We start from the raw sequence: 13,122 nt of genomic DNA, 5'->3' as shown, positions 1-13,122 counted from the left end.
TGATTTATAACAGGAGGAAGGGAAGAGAAACTGCCTGTTGTACAGTAGAAAGGTGCACAAAGGAACACTAAAGAGGTGCGTGGTGTCTCTTCTGACTGCAGTAGAGGAGGGTTTATTACTTCATACTGCTTCTAGAGCTTCCCAACCCTCCCAGCTACAAAGAACTCATGCAGTGGTGCAGTATCTCACACTGAGACATGGTAAGCAGAGAGAAGATAGTTAGTAAAAACAAAACGTTACTACTACTGGGGGAAAAAAATGTAGCTTGTGTGTTTCCAGTTCTGCAAGTTCTTGTGTAGGGTCTCCTTCATCTTCCTATGGATGCTTCTGGCTTCATTTCCTAAAACTAAAAGGTTAGTTGTTTATATGCTTTGTCATTGCCTTTTTCTGTCCCACCCAAATCATGGTTGTATAGTACATAGGAAGACCATTCCTAAATAGTAATAATTTTATTTCTTACTTAAGTATATCTTAAATATTTTTTCCCAAGTATGTTCTCTTGAGCAGTTTAGCTTCTTTGCAGCAAGTTGAAGGTCAAATAAGCTTTATTTGCTGCTTTCAAGTTTATGCAGAGTACATAGTGGGGAAGAATGGCATGTGAGAAAAGTCTCAGTCACGTTTAAGGGTTGTTATCTCTTGGTCTTGTTAAAGGTTTGCAGTTTAACACCTGCCAATCTGTCAGAGACTTAATTGTGCAGGCTCTGGTGTTTAAAACATCACCTGTATTCAATTGAAAACTTACCAGTTTTTGACAAAAATTCAAGACCAATACCAAGAGTTCTTTCTGGATTGGGAAGAGACAAAAAGGCTTGCTTGATCTTGTTTGTGATCAAAAGCAATCTGCCTGCATGTCTGTGAAAAGTCTGCCACTGGCTTTGCTGCACTTGGTGACAATTGAACTTCCAGCATGCAAAGGCTGTGCTGGAGCCTTTAGTCACTTGTTGCAAGATGCTTTACACGTAGAACATCCAGAACAGGAAAAAAATGTTTGTAAATTTAACATCTAACACTTCATAAGGTATAGATACTGAAACTTCAATTGCTCCAGCATTTTATTCAGAGGAGATCTTAAGGAATTCCAACAATTTTTCCAAAAGCTCCAACCTGGGAATTTTTTCTGAAAGGGTTGAAACAGGAAGCAGTGCTGTATGCAGTACCTTTGCCCAAAGGGCTACAATTGTCTGGCATGATGTTAATGGATTTTTGGTGTTGCTGGCTATTGTTCCTTGAGAAATGCCTGGGCTGCGATGTCAATCTCAACCTGTGGTGGACAAGGGGGTTGCACAGCAGAACCCAGGAGACTCAGTATTGCATGGGAATTATTAATAAGAGGTTAAAGGGAATCTGGATTATTCGACGTACATGCTAGTCCCATTTCTTCACTGCTTTCTGAAGTCAGATTGTGCCCTCAAGCTAAACTTGAAGGCTTCTGGGATTTTATGTAGGATTTTTTTTAGTAGTAACTTAAGCTCTGCTGCAGTTGAGCTCCGTTTAACAGCACAGTGTTGATGCTGTGCTGCAACAGTGCCTATGCTGTCTTCATGTCTGCAAGTGTGATTACAGAGCACAGTTCAACCCTTGATGCTGAAGTTGCAAAGACTATTTTCCTGTTTAGTGGTATTTCTTTATTTTGTCAACATAGATGTTTCATACAATACGGCCTGCTCTTGTGCTTCCTATATATCCTGCATAAATTCATTCACTTCCTTGCTGCTTCTGCAGGAGCCCAGCACTGCAAAAGGCATTATATACCCCCATCCTACATAATTTTACTAGAAGAATTCTGCTTGGCTTAATGAGGGGGAGGAGTATTGAAGCGGCAGCGCAGGAACCAATGCTGATGTGCACATGTCCTAATTTTTATTGTCTTAATAACCTCACAAGCTAACATGTGCATGCATAAGTGGTTATAGGAATAAGTGACTGTTTCAGAAAAGTGAAATGATTTGGGAGACCCGCTGTGCTTACACGGTGTGAAGGGGCTTGTAGTTGTAATGAGCCCAGGGATGCCACTGGCACAGAGGCTGCAGTGAATGCTGTTGCCTGTGGTGGCTGACGGTGGAAGCAGCAGGGAGGGCAGGCATCAACTGCGAGGCCATTTCTGCTGAGGTGGCCTGTCCCTGCTGCCTGAGGAACAGGCTGGAGAGCTCAAACACTACTTGCTTGGTGTCAAAAATTCAAATCCTCTGAGGGCTGAGGCAGTACATTGCCATGCCTTCTGGGACACATCTTGGCTGTGTCCCTATTTAATGTCAGCTTTTCTGTGTCCTGCCCAGTGTGGGGATTTCCCCTGCCCTTCCAATGTTGCTTTCCCCACTAATAATTTCGATATGAGGCCTGGACTCAGGCGTTTCATGGCTGCATGGGGAGGCCTCTGCATGAGTGTTAGCAGTGGTGTATGGAGCTCTGCTTGCCCTGACAGGGAGGGAAGCTTATTTTACAAATATTTATTTTTTTCCGCTCTTCCTTGTTATGTTTGGCCAGATTATGTGGAGTGTATAAACAGTGAAATAGTTGCTATTTTTTTGTAACACCACCTGAAAGTGAGCTATTGGCCTGCCCATGCCAGCCAGGCCAGGCTGTGACCTGTGGGGTAGGGCCGGATGGCGGGCCAGTGAGGGTGGTTTTACGGGCCTTGCCAGGCGGCTGCCTGTGTGCTTCGGCTTGGTTATGCCATTGTCCATGTCACGGTGGAAAGCACAACACCGTGAAACCAACTGCATTCAGACCAAACACACGGCAAGTGTGTGTCTTGAAGGTGGTGTCAGAGAGAGGCCAAGGCAAGGTTTCAGTCTCTGGCAGCCAGATAAGGTGCAGCCAAACCCATACAGCATACAGAGACCATGCCACCTCTCTGCTGGCAGCAGTCTGATAACACCTGTTACAGGGTCATGTTTACTGCCTGCACATTGCTGATTTTCTGCTTCCACATGCCTTGGACAAGCCCAATCACAGTGTATGAGAAGACATGGCAGATTTGGTTAACGTAGAGTGAGAAATTTTGGTGTCAGCTGGCCAATTGACTTCACTATAGCTATGCCGATATGCTGATGCACCATTACCTATGGAGGGGAATATAACCTTGCTGACCTTTTCCAGGCTCAGCAGCATGTTATACTTAAGGGTATTTTCAGACAGTGAAGCGTAGGATGCAAGCAGCATGCTTTGAAGCAAAATATTTAACTATTAGTCAGAAACAGGCAAAAAACTTGTGGTTTTCACATCCTAGGCTGGAGTGGTATGGTTAAGTGAAAAGATTGTTTTGAAAAATCCTATTTCCTGAAAAAAATGTTTTAACTTCCTGGGAGTAGGTGCATCAGGGAGGCAAATTTATCTGGGCAGTGTTTCGGACAAGGCATTTCCCCTGCAAGTGCCGTGCTGTGCACTAAGGTAGCTGGCAGGCAGAAACCCTCTGGCTGCTGCAAGCATCCCATGTGTTCATGTGTACTTGCTCCCTCCCCTTCCCAGACAGTGAGTAAGCATTGTTTGGAGAAACTTGTGTATAAGTACATGGACCTGAAGCACATGACGTACACAAAGAAAGTACAAAAGTTCACTGCTGTGTGGCATGTTTTTATTTTCTTCTAATTTCCTGAGTGCATTTCAACCCGCCACTGTGCTGATGATACTGTACTGAGCAAACTTGCTTAGAACAGCTTTTGAGAGTCAGAAAACTAATAGACAACACAGCTCGTGGGGAAAGACCTATCTGCTGAGGCTTTTCATGCAAAAAAAAAATTAGCTGTATATGGAGATTATGCAACATAGCAGCCATTAAAGTGTAAATAGTTAGCTGTTGTTGCTGACATAATTGTTTTTTACAGGTTTGTATAACCTGTACTTGAATTCTGTTGAAAAAAAATTCATGTGCTGCATTGCAGGAGTTGCACACTATAAAAATCACAAGTGATTTAACTGGTCATCCGACAACCACTGATGGCCTGGAAGAGGTAAATTGATGATTATGGGGTGTTTGTTACTGCTGTGTGTAATTTAAAAGGATTGGCAAATGTGGAATAGATTTGGCTAATGTGCACTGCAATGTTTTCAGTTCTAGGTATTTTATTTGGCTGAAACAAATACCAGTGGAATTAATTTGTTCAGAGGCTGCCTTTCATAGCTACAGTATGGCCAGAAAACTGATTTTAAGCTCATGTAATTTCTCACTTCATGGATATATCTAATTATACGCATAACTAATCTCGGCTAGAAACTGTGCTAGCTCAGAACTTTAACTGAAGTTACACTTTACATTTTTTTGCAGAGGTAACACTTGTCAAGTTTGGTTAATGTTGGTTTCTTGAATGTTGTGGAACATGAATAATACTTTGCTTTAATTTGCAACATCACAATTTATTGGCTTGAATTCATCTTTCTAACAACAGATGAAATACTACCATCTCCACAGTTCAGCTTAAAGGAGCAACTGCAGTTCCCTTCTGGAATGGCTTAAGTGCCACAAAATGTATTCCTGGTTGAAGAAGTAGAATGGAGCATTATGGTAATGCTTTTATTTTTCTTTCTGGCTTAGCTGCAAACAAAGTAATTCAAAAGAGCAGTCCACATGCATTTTTTAGAAAAAAAAACAAAAAAAAAACAAAAAACACCACCAACACTGTTTACAAAATGGCAATCACCAACAAATAGAGGAGTAGAAAAAAACAGATTTTATTTATGATACAGTGAGGATGGAATGTAATTACAAAACCCAATAAACACCTGAAGCAGGAGTGAACAGTTGAAAAATCAATTGTCGTTATAGAAGTCTCTTCGATTTCAGTTTTTAGTGTTTGGGTATATAATCAGACTATGTCAATGGGAAGAGAATCATTTGCAACCGTGCTCTCCCTCCCTCTCTTGTAGTGGTGACAGACAGCTTTGGGTTAAATGGCTTCTTTAGAAGGGGAGAGCTATCCGTTGTGGCCATTTCTCAAGCCTGGCATGCAATGACATGGTTCTCTATGGAAAAAGATTGTGCCAAATAAATGCTCTGCTTCCTTCCCCTTTGCTTTTGCAAGGAAGGATGCGTGCAGGCAGATATGCTGGTCATCACGTTGCCACATGTCCCCAGCTGCCAGGACCACATGCCTCCAGACAGACAACTGGCAGGGCTGCAAGTTTTGACCTTCAAGGTAACATGGCATTGAGCAATAGGTTGTCCTGGAAGACCTACCCTACGTGTGACAGCAGCTCCAACAGCACATGGGTAATACATGTTTGTGATGACTAGCCTGGTTTCAGAGGGGAAAAGCTGCAATGCAAAAAATACTCGGTGCTGTGAGTAACATGACACAGATCAATGTCCACAACACGGTGGAGCAGGAGACCTTTGTAATGATCCTTTGGCCTGGAGTACGTCTAGAAAAAAAATGCCAGACTTTTAAAGTAATGTGCTGACCTTCATCATGTAGTCTCCTAACCAAAACAGGAAGAGATGTGCATTTTTTGGTTACTCTTTTTGGAAGGCCTGTGGGCTTCTCTGCTATTTCCAGTGATTAAGTGCTAAAGAGTGGTGAAGCTTAAAAAAAAACAAAACACAAATATAAGAAAAAGATGATTGTTTTGGGTGTGTGTTTGAAATGCCCAAGCATAAAATACTGTCATTGAAGTTAGGCTTTAATGCTGGACATGAGCACCTTCCAGTGTACATTTTCAGTACTTTGCTAGGCTTTAAGGCTTAGTGTGATCACAGTGTGTTAATTGTTTGAATGAATTGTAGCTGCTAGTGTTTAGTGTTGTGACAAATACAGTTAATAGAAAAGATGCATACGTTATCCTAAAGTAAATGCAGTGGGTATCTGACCAAGGTATTCATTTACTACTGAAGTTTTTGTGTTTCAAAGCTGAATATTTGTAACATTTGGCAAATGACATAATGTTAGACTAGCAAAAAATATATATATACTGTATAGTAGGAGAACACAACACTAGGTCTGTGTGTTAGACTTGATTTCTGTTACACTTAATTTGCTTTTACAGACACTTTTAAAATTAAATTTCCATTCAGCTTTTGAGGTAATAAGTTAAAAAAAGCACCAACATGATTTATTCAAATGTCTAAACATCATAGAAGGTTTCACTGTACAAGAACTACAGGATAAGCAGGTTCCTTATACTATGAAAGACTTCTATAAATTTTTCATACAGACTTGGCACCTGCTGATATGGCTTCGGATGAGTCCTGCCTTGAGTGTATCTGCTGAGGGCTTGCTTTGGAAGGGCTGGTCAATCGTAGTGAGCCAGAAGCTGTATTTATTTGCAAAGTAATGACAGGTTCCGCGTGCGCCGTTGCATTCGATGAAAGGAGTAGCTCTGAAATCTTCCAGGCAGCTCCCAGGAGAAACCAGCGACTGTCCTCCACCTTCATCACCAGCCGCAGTGTGCTAAGGGAGACAAGGAGGGCAGCGTTCAGAGTACAACCTCAGGCAATGCCGTCAAAAACTTACGTGTGGGGAAAAGAGAAAAAACACTAGAAGTGCTCCTAATTCTTAACCCTAGAGCAGACAGAAGGCTAATCCTGCAACCGTGTAAGACGTAAGGGTTTGGCTGTCCTTTATACAAAAGAATAATCTCATATGCTGATGCCACTTCTGACAAACATCTTTGCTATAGCCAGGATTTTCGCTGTTTCTAGTCTTAGACCTGGAGAATCATTTGGGTGAGGAGCACTCTGGCACTTCAGCCAGTTCTCTGCTCAAAGCAGACCCAGCTTCAAAGTTGCACTAGGTTGCTGTGGGCATTGTGGAGTTGTTGATAACTCCAAGGATGGAGTTTCCACAAACTCTATGGGCAGCCTGTTCCTCTGGTTGCCATCATTAAGTAGAACTTTTTTTTTCCATATAGCTAACTTGAATTTTCTTTGCACTGCACTTAAGGAGCACTGTGGAAACTAAAAAAAAAAAAGTTAGCTTCTATACAGATATCTTCCCTCTATCATATATTCATTAACAGCACATTACAACAGCATCATGCACCTTTAAACCACTCAACTGTTACCTTTGACAAGTACTGCAGTAACAATGTTACTTATGTTCTGTCAAAGGGATCTCTAACAAAACAGGCATTTCCTCAGTCCCTTTGAGGGCTGTACAGCTGCATGTTTAAGTGAAGTTGCTTAATTTTCTGTTAAAAACTGAAGGTATTTGCAATACAAATGAAAGCAGCTGGAAAAGTTGCTAAATAGTTTTGTAAATGTGGGAAGAAATCTGTTGGCCTTGGTTTATGCTCAGAGGCCTGCTGTGCCCATGTAAATGGGTAACACAAGTGGCCACCTTTTAATGGAGTAAAGGATCTGATCTCTGATTGGTGTTGCACGTTGCTGAGGTCTTAGATTATTATTTTTTAAACAGGCCCAAATTGCAAGATGTGCTAAGCTATGATGTTTTGGAGTGTAACCCTTCTAGCATCCTTCTGGATAACAAAGCTGGTAAGAAGGGCTGAACTGTTAATAGTTTTGAGGCCTCTGCAATTGGAGCTGGAAAGCAGCTGGTACAAACTGCACACACTATCTACGCACTGGCTTGGGAGCTCGACAACCTTAGGGCAAGGGCTGTGGCCTTCCTGTGCTCAGTGTACAATCTCCCGCTCTACGCCTGTGATAGCTTCTTGTTTGCTGGTCAGGGCTTCTTATCCCTCGGTAAGGCTGGCACTTTTTAGGAAGCATTATAGTTCAGCGCCCTCTCTGCATGAAATCTTCCCGACGTTTAAGGTGGTTTGGGCAGGAGTCCACGCTGACTCCCTTCAGGATTGTACCTTAGCCAGGGGAAGGAGGTAACAAATTTAAGCCAAGAAGTAAAAGAACATGTACTCTGAAATAACCACAAGCACGCTGTACTTCTCCTTCAAGAGTTGCATAAGAAGCAAAAAAATGTGTATGCCAAACACGTCGTTTGATCTGAGCACTAGATAGGAAAATGTGAAAGCTTTAATCTTCTGAAACTCCTCTCACTGTACGTTCCTTGGTGCTGGCAGACTTTGTCCCTGCAAAAGCTTCTTGCTAAGGTGACAACTTTGCCCTTAACAATGCTGAATGTTTACATGGGCTTTACAAACAATTAATCCTTGGAATTCCTGTGAAGTAACTATGAGATCCGTATCAGGGCTTTTCGGAGAAGCAAAAGAAAGGTTTTTCCTTTCCATACCATAGGACCATTTCCAAAACCATAGGACTTGACAAAAATTGGATCTGCTTTTTCTCAAATCTTTTTTCTAGAACTAAATGAAAAATATCCAATTTCCTTTTTTTTTTTTTTTTTCTTTCCTGAAAAGTTGAAGCTTTTGGAAAGCAAATAATCTGCAGGAAGGGTTGACTACAGCTATTCCATGATGTTTTCTGCCAGAAAAATCTTACTCTTTTTTCCAGCCTTGTTTACTTCGTCATTCAATCCAGTATTTAATGCATGAACACAACATGGACGTACTGTTGCAGGTTTTGACCCTAGTGTGCATCAAGCAGGTCAGATAAATTACTACCAGCCGGATCATTCACTAACATATTCTTAGGTACTGTTCACTATGTTGAGTCCTCCGGTGCTTACATGATCCCTCTGTACAGTCCTGCTCCCACAGGTAGCAGTTTGGAGTGAGCCAGAACAAGAGGCGAAGCCTTTCATTATGTTTTACACCACACACCTAATGTTAAGCTCTTCTATCAGATCCCATTTCCTAATTATCTTGTAATCACAAGATCTAAGAGATCCTTCGAGCAATAGGATATACAGCTCTGTTCCTGCTGCCGTTAGAGACATAACACCGCAGATTAACTTTGAAAACAACAGGAGGCTGTCTCTCTTTCCAGACTAGATGAAACACTTTGGCTTCTAAATCTTCTACCACAAATCAATGATTTTCAGTTTCTAAAAGAAGAGGAAAAAATGTCTTCCCCCCCCGATCAGCCTCTTAATAGTGATGCTCATCAGTAACCCCCACTCTTTTTCTAGCTGTAAAAATGCTCTGTAGGTTACTGCCTACAGTGCAGTTTTACTTGGTAATTCACAGCTGTACCTGTGCTCTGCTCTCAAACATCATTTTGTACATAAAATAAGGGTTCCAGATGCTATTCTGACAAAGAGGCAATTTTCTCTGTGGTTCACAGAAATTTTGCTTCTCACTCCTGTTTCCTAGAAACAAGTTTCCCAGGATGTTGCATAGTTTTGATGTTACTGGAGCTACGACAGAGCAGCCTTCCTAGGGTCTAAGACATACTTAAAGCCTAGTGCCACACACAGTGTGACGCTGAAGGACAAATACCATGAGGAAGGAATATCCAATCCACAAACTGCGCCAGCCTTCAGGGCAGCGAGGAATAGAAGCTTCTTGGCTATGGACAGCAATTGCCACAGCTGGGGCCTCACAGACTGAGCAGCGGCTGATATATGGTCTAATTTCTTCTTCTGCCACAGGCATCATTGGGAGAGGTGCTGTAGTCGAGAGCCAGTAGGATTTATCATTTCGATTTGCATAATAACAAATATCCCCCGGGTTACAGTAGAGGAATGGCATTGTACTGAAACGAGCCAAGCATGAGCCGGCCAGACCTGTTAAGAAAGAAAAAAAAAATAAGAAATTATGGCATTTTTGCAGAAGACAATGCATGTTTTCAGTTTATTGCTCCTTCCCAAGCGTGTGTCAGTAAAGCCTTGCAGTCCATAACGTGTCACCGGCTTTCCTGTTCCCCTCAAATGGCACTAATGACTTGCAAAGTCTCTCTCACGGATACACTATGCAGACGTGGTTTTTATCTTCTCATTTTGGTGCTTCCTAAGCCTGGCTGTTGAAGTCCCAGCTTTCTATAAGTAAGCTCTATTTTTTTTTTTTCTTCTCCTCAGTCAGAGGGATGGAATTGCAGCTGCTGCTAGCAATACCTGCACGTACCTAGGTCCTGGTTGTGTGCTTTCTCTTGCCCTTCGAAGTACAGGAGGCTGTACCCACTCCACAGTTTGTTCATGCCGATCGGACACATCGGCTCTTGGTCGGACTGGCTGTGCTTCACCAGCAGGTAGCCGATGCTGACGCTACGACCCGGCATGCCTGGCAGCCCAGGGCTACCGGGGCGGCCTGGCTGGCCTTAGGTGAAAGAGGAAAAAACATAATACAGCTTAGTTTGTGCTCCCACAAGTGCTCTCATGCTAGCTGGTATTTCAGCTGAGCTGCCCATGAACAAGGATTGATTGCACAATAACTCTTCTTACGGTAAGTTATTGTTAAAAGAGATGTAGTTCTAGGGTTAAAGCAGTTGATTTTGACGTAGGTTGGTGCTGGATCAGCATGATTAGAGATCAGATGATACATTTCACAACCAGAGCCAGGGAAAGTCACATATAAGGTTCTGATAAACTTCAGCATACTTTGTGCAATACAGATGCACGTCTTTTTTCCTTCAAAACATTTTCTTGGTCTAAGAATAACCAATAGCTTTTGAATTGCTTGCATCTGCTTTATATGGTGTCCTGGTTTCAGGTAGGACAGAGTTAATTTTCCTCCTAGTAGCTGGCAGGGTGCTATGTTTTGGATTAGGATGAGAAGAGCGCTGATAACATGCTGATGTTTTAATTGTTGCAGAGCAGTGCTTACACCAAGCCAAGGACTTTTCAGCTTCTCGCTCTGTCCTGCTAGCGAGCAGGCTGGGGATGCAGCAGGAGCTGGGAGGGGACAGACCCAGGACAGCTGACCCAAACTGGCCAAAGGGGTATTCCATACCATCTGACGTCATGCTGAACAATATATAGGGGTGGCTAGCCGGGGTGGGGGGGGGGCCGGCTGCTCGGGGATAGGCTGGGCATCGGTCAACGGGTGGGGAGCAATTGCATTGTGCATCACTTGTTTCGTACACATTATTATTACTAATACTATTATCATTATTATTATTATTATTGTTATTATTATTTTCCTGTCTTAATAAACTGTCTTTATCTCAACTCACAGGCTTCACTTTCCCGTTTCTCTCCCCCATCCCAGAGAGGGAGGGGGGAGGGTGAGCGAACGGCTGTGTGGTGTTTAGCTGCTGGCCGGGTTAAACCACAACATATGGTTAAAACTGCAAATATCTTTTGGTCTGTGTATTTAATAGTCTTTCTGCTCTTTGACTGGATAAAGACGGGTATTTCTTTCACAGGTACATTCTGTTAGACGTTGTCCATGCAAATATCACCTATGCAAACATCCATTTCTATGAACATAGCGGCTAGTAAAACTCTATGCTGAAATAATTAGAGAAAACCAACATGAAAATGCACTCGGATCAAAACAAATTCATTCACGAGTGGACTGCCATCTGCAGCTATCAAAACTTATTTTGAAAACATTGCTTTAAGCTACCTCTGTTAAAAGTTAGCTGTGCCTTGTGAAGAAGTTGTGAAGGAACAAGCTGTCTCTCTCCTCCCTCCTCCCCATCCAGTGATACAGTAACTACAGAATAATTATGGCACTGAAATGGGGAAGAGGGAAGAAGTGCTGTGTGACATCTCTTACCTTCAAATCCCACTGGACCTTGAAACCCCATTGCTCCTTGTTCACCTCTGGATCCCGGAGGAGCTGGAATGCCACCTCTGCCCTGGAGCCCTGGGTCTCCAGGTGAGCCTCTAAAACCTTGCACCAACAACAGTTATGAGCACAGTGGCTGCAGAGATATCAGCATGCTACTTGCTCTGATAGCATGTGCTCTACTTGCGCGCGTTCGGTCCTATCTGCCAGGTTTACCAGTTTACACTAAAAGCGATACCCCGTGGTTCCTGCTCAGGCAAAAAGCACTAACTTCATTGGAAAAGGCTGCTAGAATCGCGACAACACGACACCCACAACCTTAATCTTTCACTCTTGCCACCACCACGCATCTCTGACAAGGCCGTTAGCAGGAGGTGCACTGTGTCTGGTCCATGTATCACTAACACTACATCTCCTGGGCCAAAAGCACACCCACAGGGATGTGTGCGCTTCCACAAAGGACTCCCACTCTTGATTTAAATGGCTGCATCTATATCTGGCATTGCTTTGGCTGAATGTTGTCAGAGTTTATTCCTGTTTTGCTTAAGTTCTGAACGTTAAGAGGGGGAGGAAAGCCAAGCCCTTGGCTTTGAAAAACCCAAATTTGACTCTCCTTTCTGACCTGTAGGATTTAGAGTTGAAGAGAGCCAAAGCAGTGCTCTGGTGACCTCTCTCTGCTAAGGACAACTGAGCTTTCGCTCTGAGTGTGCAATTCCTACCTGGATCGCCTGGTGGACCCTGAGGGCCCATATCTCCTGGGCTTCCCTGAGGTCCTGTATTTCCACGGGGACCTGGTGAACCTTGCTCAGCAAACAGCCTTGGAGGAAGAGGCGGCAGCCCAGGAGAGCCTGGAGGGCCCTGAAAGCCTGCGCCAGGAGGCAAGATGAGACAGTTTCATTAAAAAATATGCACATTTTCCTTAATATGCTTTCATCCACAGACATGTTGCTGTTACTTGGCTGCGTATGTGAAAGAGGGACCGTGGTCTACAATTCACTACCTTGGGTATAAGACATATATTTACGATCTTGGAGGAACATATGTGAGGATTGGGATTGTCTTTTCTTGGACTGCACAAAGATAAGCAGAAGGAAATGAATGGCGCTACTGCTTCCTCAGTTATGATGTAGGAGGTTGTGATGGTTTCCCTAGACAGCCGACTGCTCTCTGAGGCAGAGCACCATCTTTTGGTGGGCTTCTGGAGACACAAATACATGATGGCATAGATATTTCTAAATATCTAGTATGTCTACTCTGCAGAATTATTTTAAGTCAACAATTTTTTTCTTTTTTTTTTTTTCTCTGAAAGTGGGTCTGATTTTGGAATTGGCACCTCATACAAAGTAAATTAATTACAGCAAAAAGTTGACTACTCATGTTAAATTCAGGCACCCATCCCCTACAATTTTCCATGGGTCACATGGAGTCATGCAGGTTGAAAAGGACTTAAGAGGCTCAAAGCAGGGCCAGCTGGATCAGCTGTGTGTGGCTGCAAACTGTTTAGAAAGGAGCCATGCACCTGACTGCACTTACTCACCAGTTAGTCCTCTGTCCCCCTTGGGTCCGATGGGTCCCAGATCACCTGGAAATCCTACTGTGCCCATAAAGCCGATGACACCTTGCTCACCCTTGCGACCTTTA

General features: G+C 43.1%; 1 protein-coding gene across 2 annotated transcripts in view; it reads right to left on the bottom strand.

Moving 5' to 3' along the window:
- Positions 1-4,644: 4,644 nt before the first annotated feature.
- COL4A2 (collagen type IV alpha 2 chain) overlaps positions 4,645-13,122 on the bottom strand; it is a 138,716-nt gene continuing 130,238 nt past the window's right edge. For both annotated transcript variants that reach the window (XM_035565603.2, XM_035565604.2), the window contains 6 exons: positions 13,019-13,117; positions 12,201-12,347; positions 11,470-11,586; positions 9,874-10,065; positions 9,250-9,536; positions 4,645-6,383 (listed from right to left, as the gene is read on the bottom strand). In XM_035565603.2, the coding sequence (XP_035421496.1) occupies positions 6,129-6,383; positions 9,250-9,536; positions 9,874-10,065; positions 11,470-11,586; positions 12,201-12,347; positions 13,019-13,117 (1,097 nt within the window). In that variant the 3' untranslated portion in view covers positions 4,645-6,128. The remainder of the gene's footprint in view (positions 6,384-9,249; positions 9,537-9,873; positions 10,066-11,469; positions 11,587-12,200; positions 12,348-13,018; positions 13,118-13,122) is intronic.

This window comes from Cygnus atratus, chromosome 1, assembly GCF_013377495.2.
Source record: "Cygnus atratus isolate AKBS03 ecotype Queensland, Australia chromosome 1, CAtr_DNAZoo_HiC_assembly, whole genome shotgun sequence".
Classification (NCBI taxonomy): Eukaryota; Metazoa; Chordata; class Aves; order Anseriformes; family Anatidae; genus Cygnus; species Cygnus atratus.
This window is presented reverse-complemented; position numbering and strand designations above follow the sequence as displayed.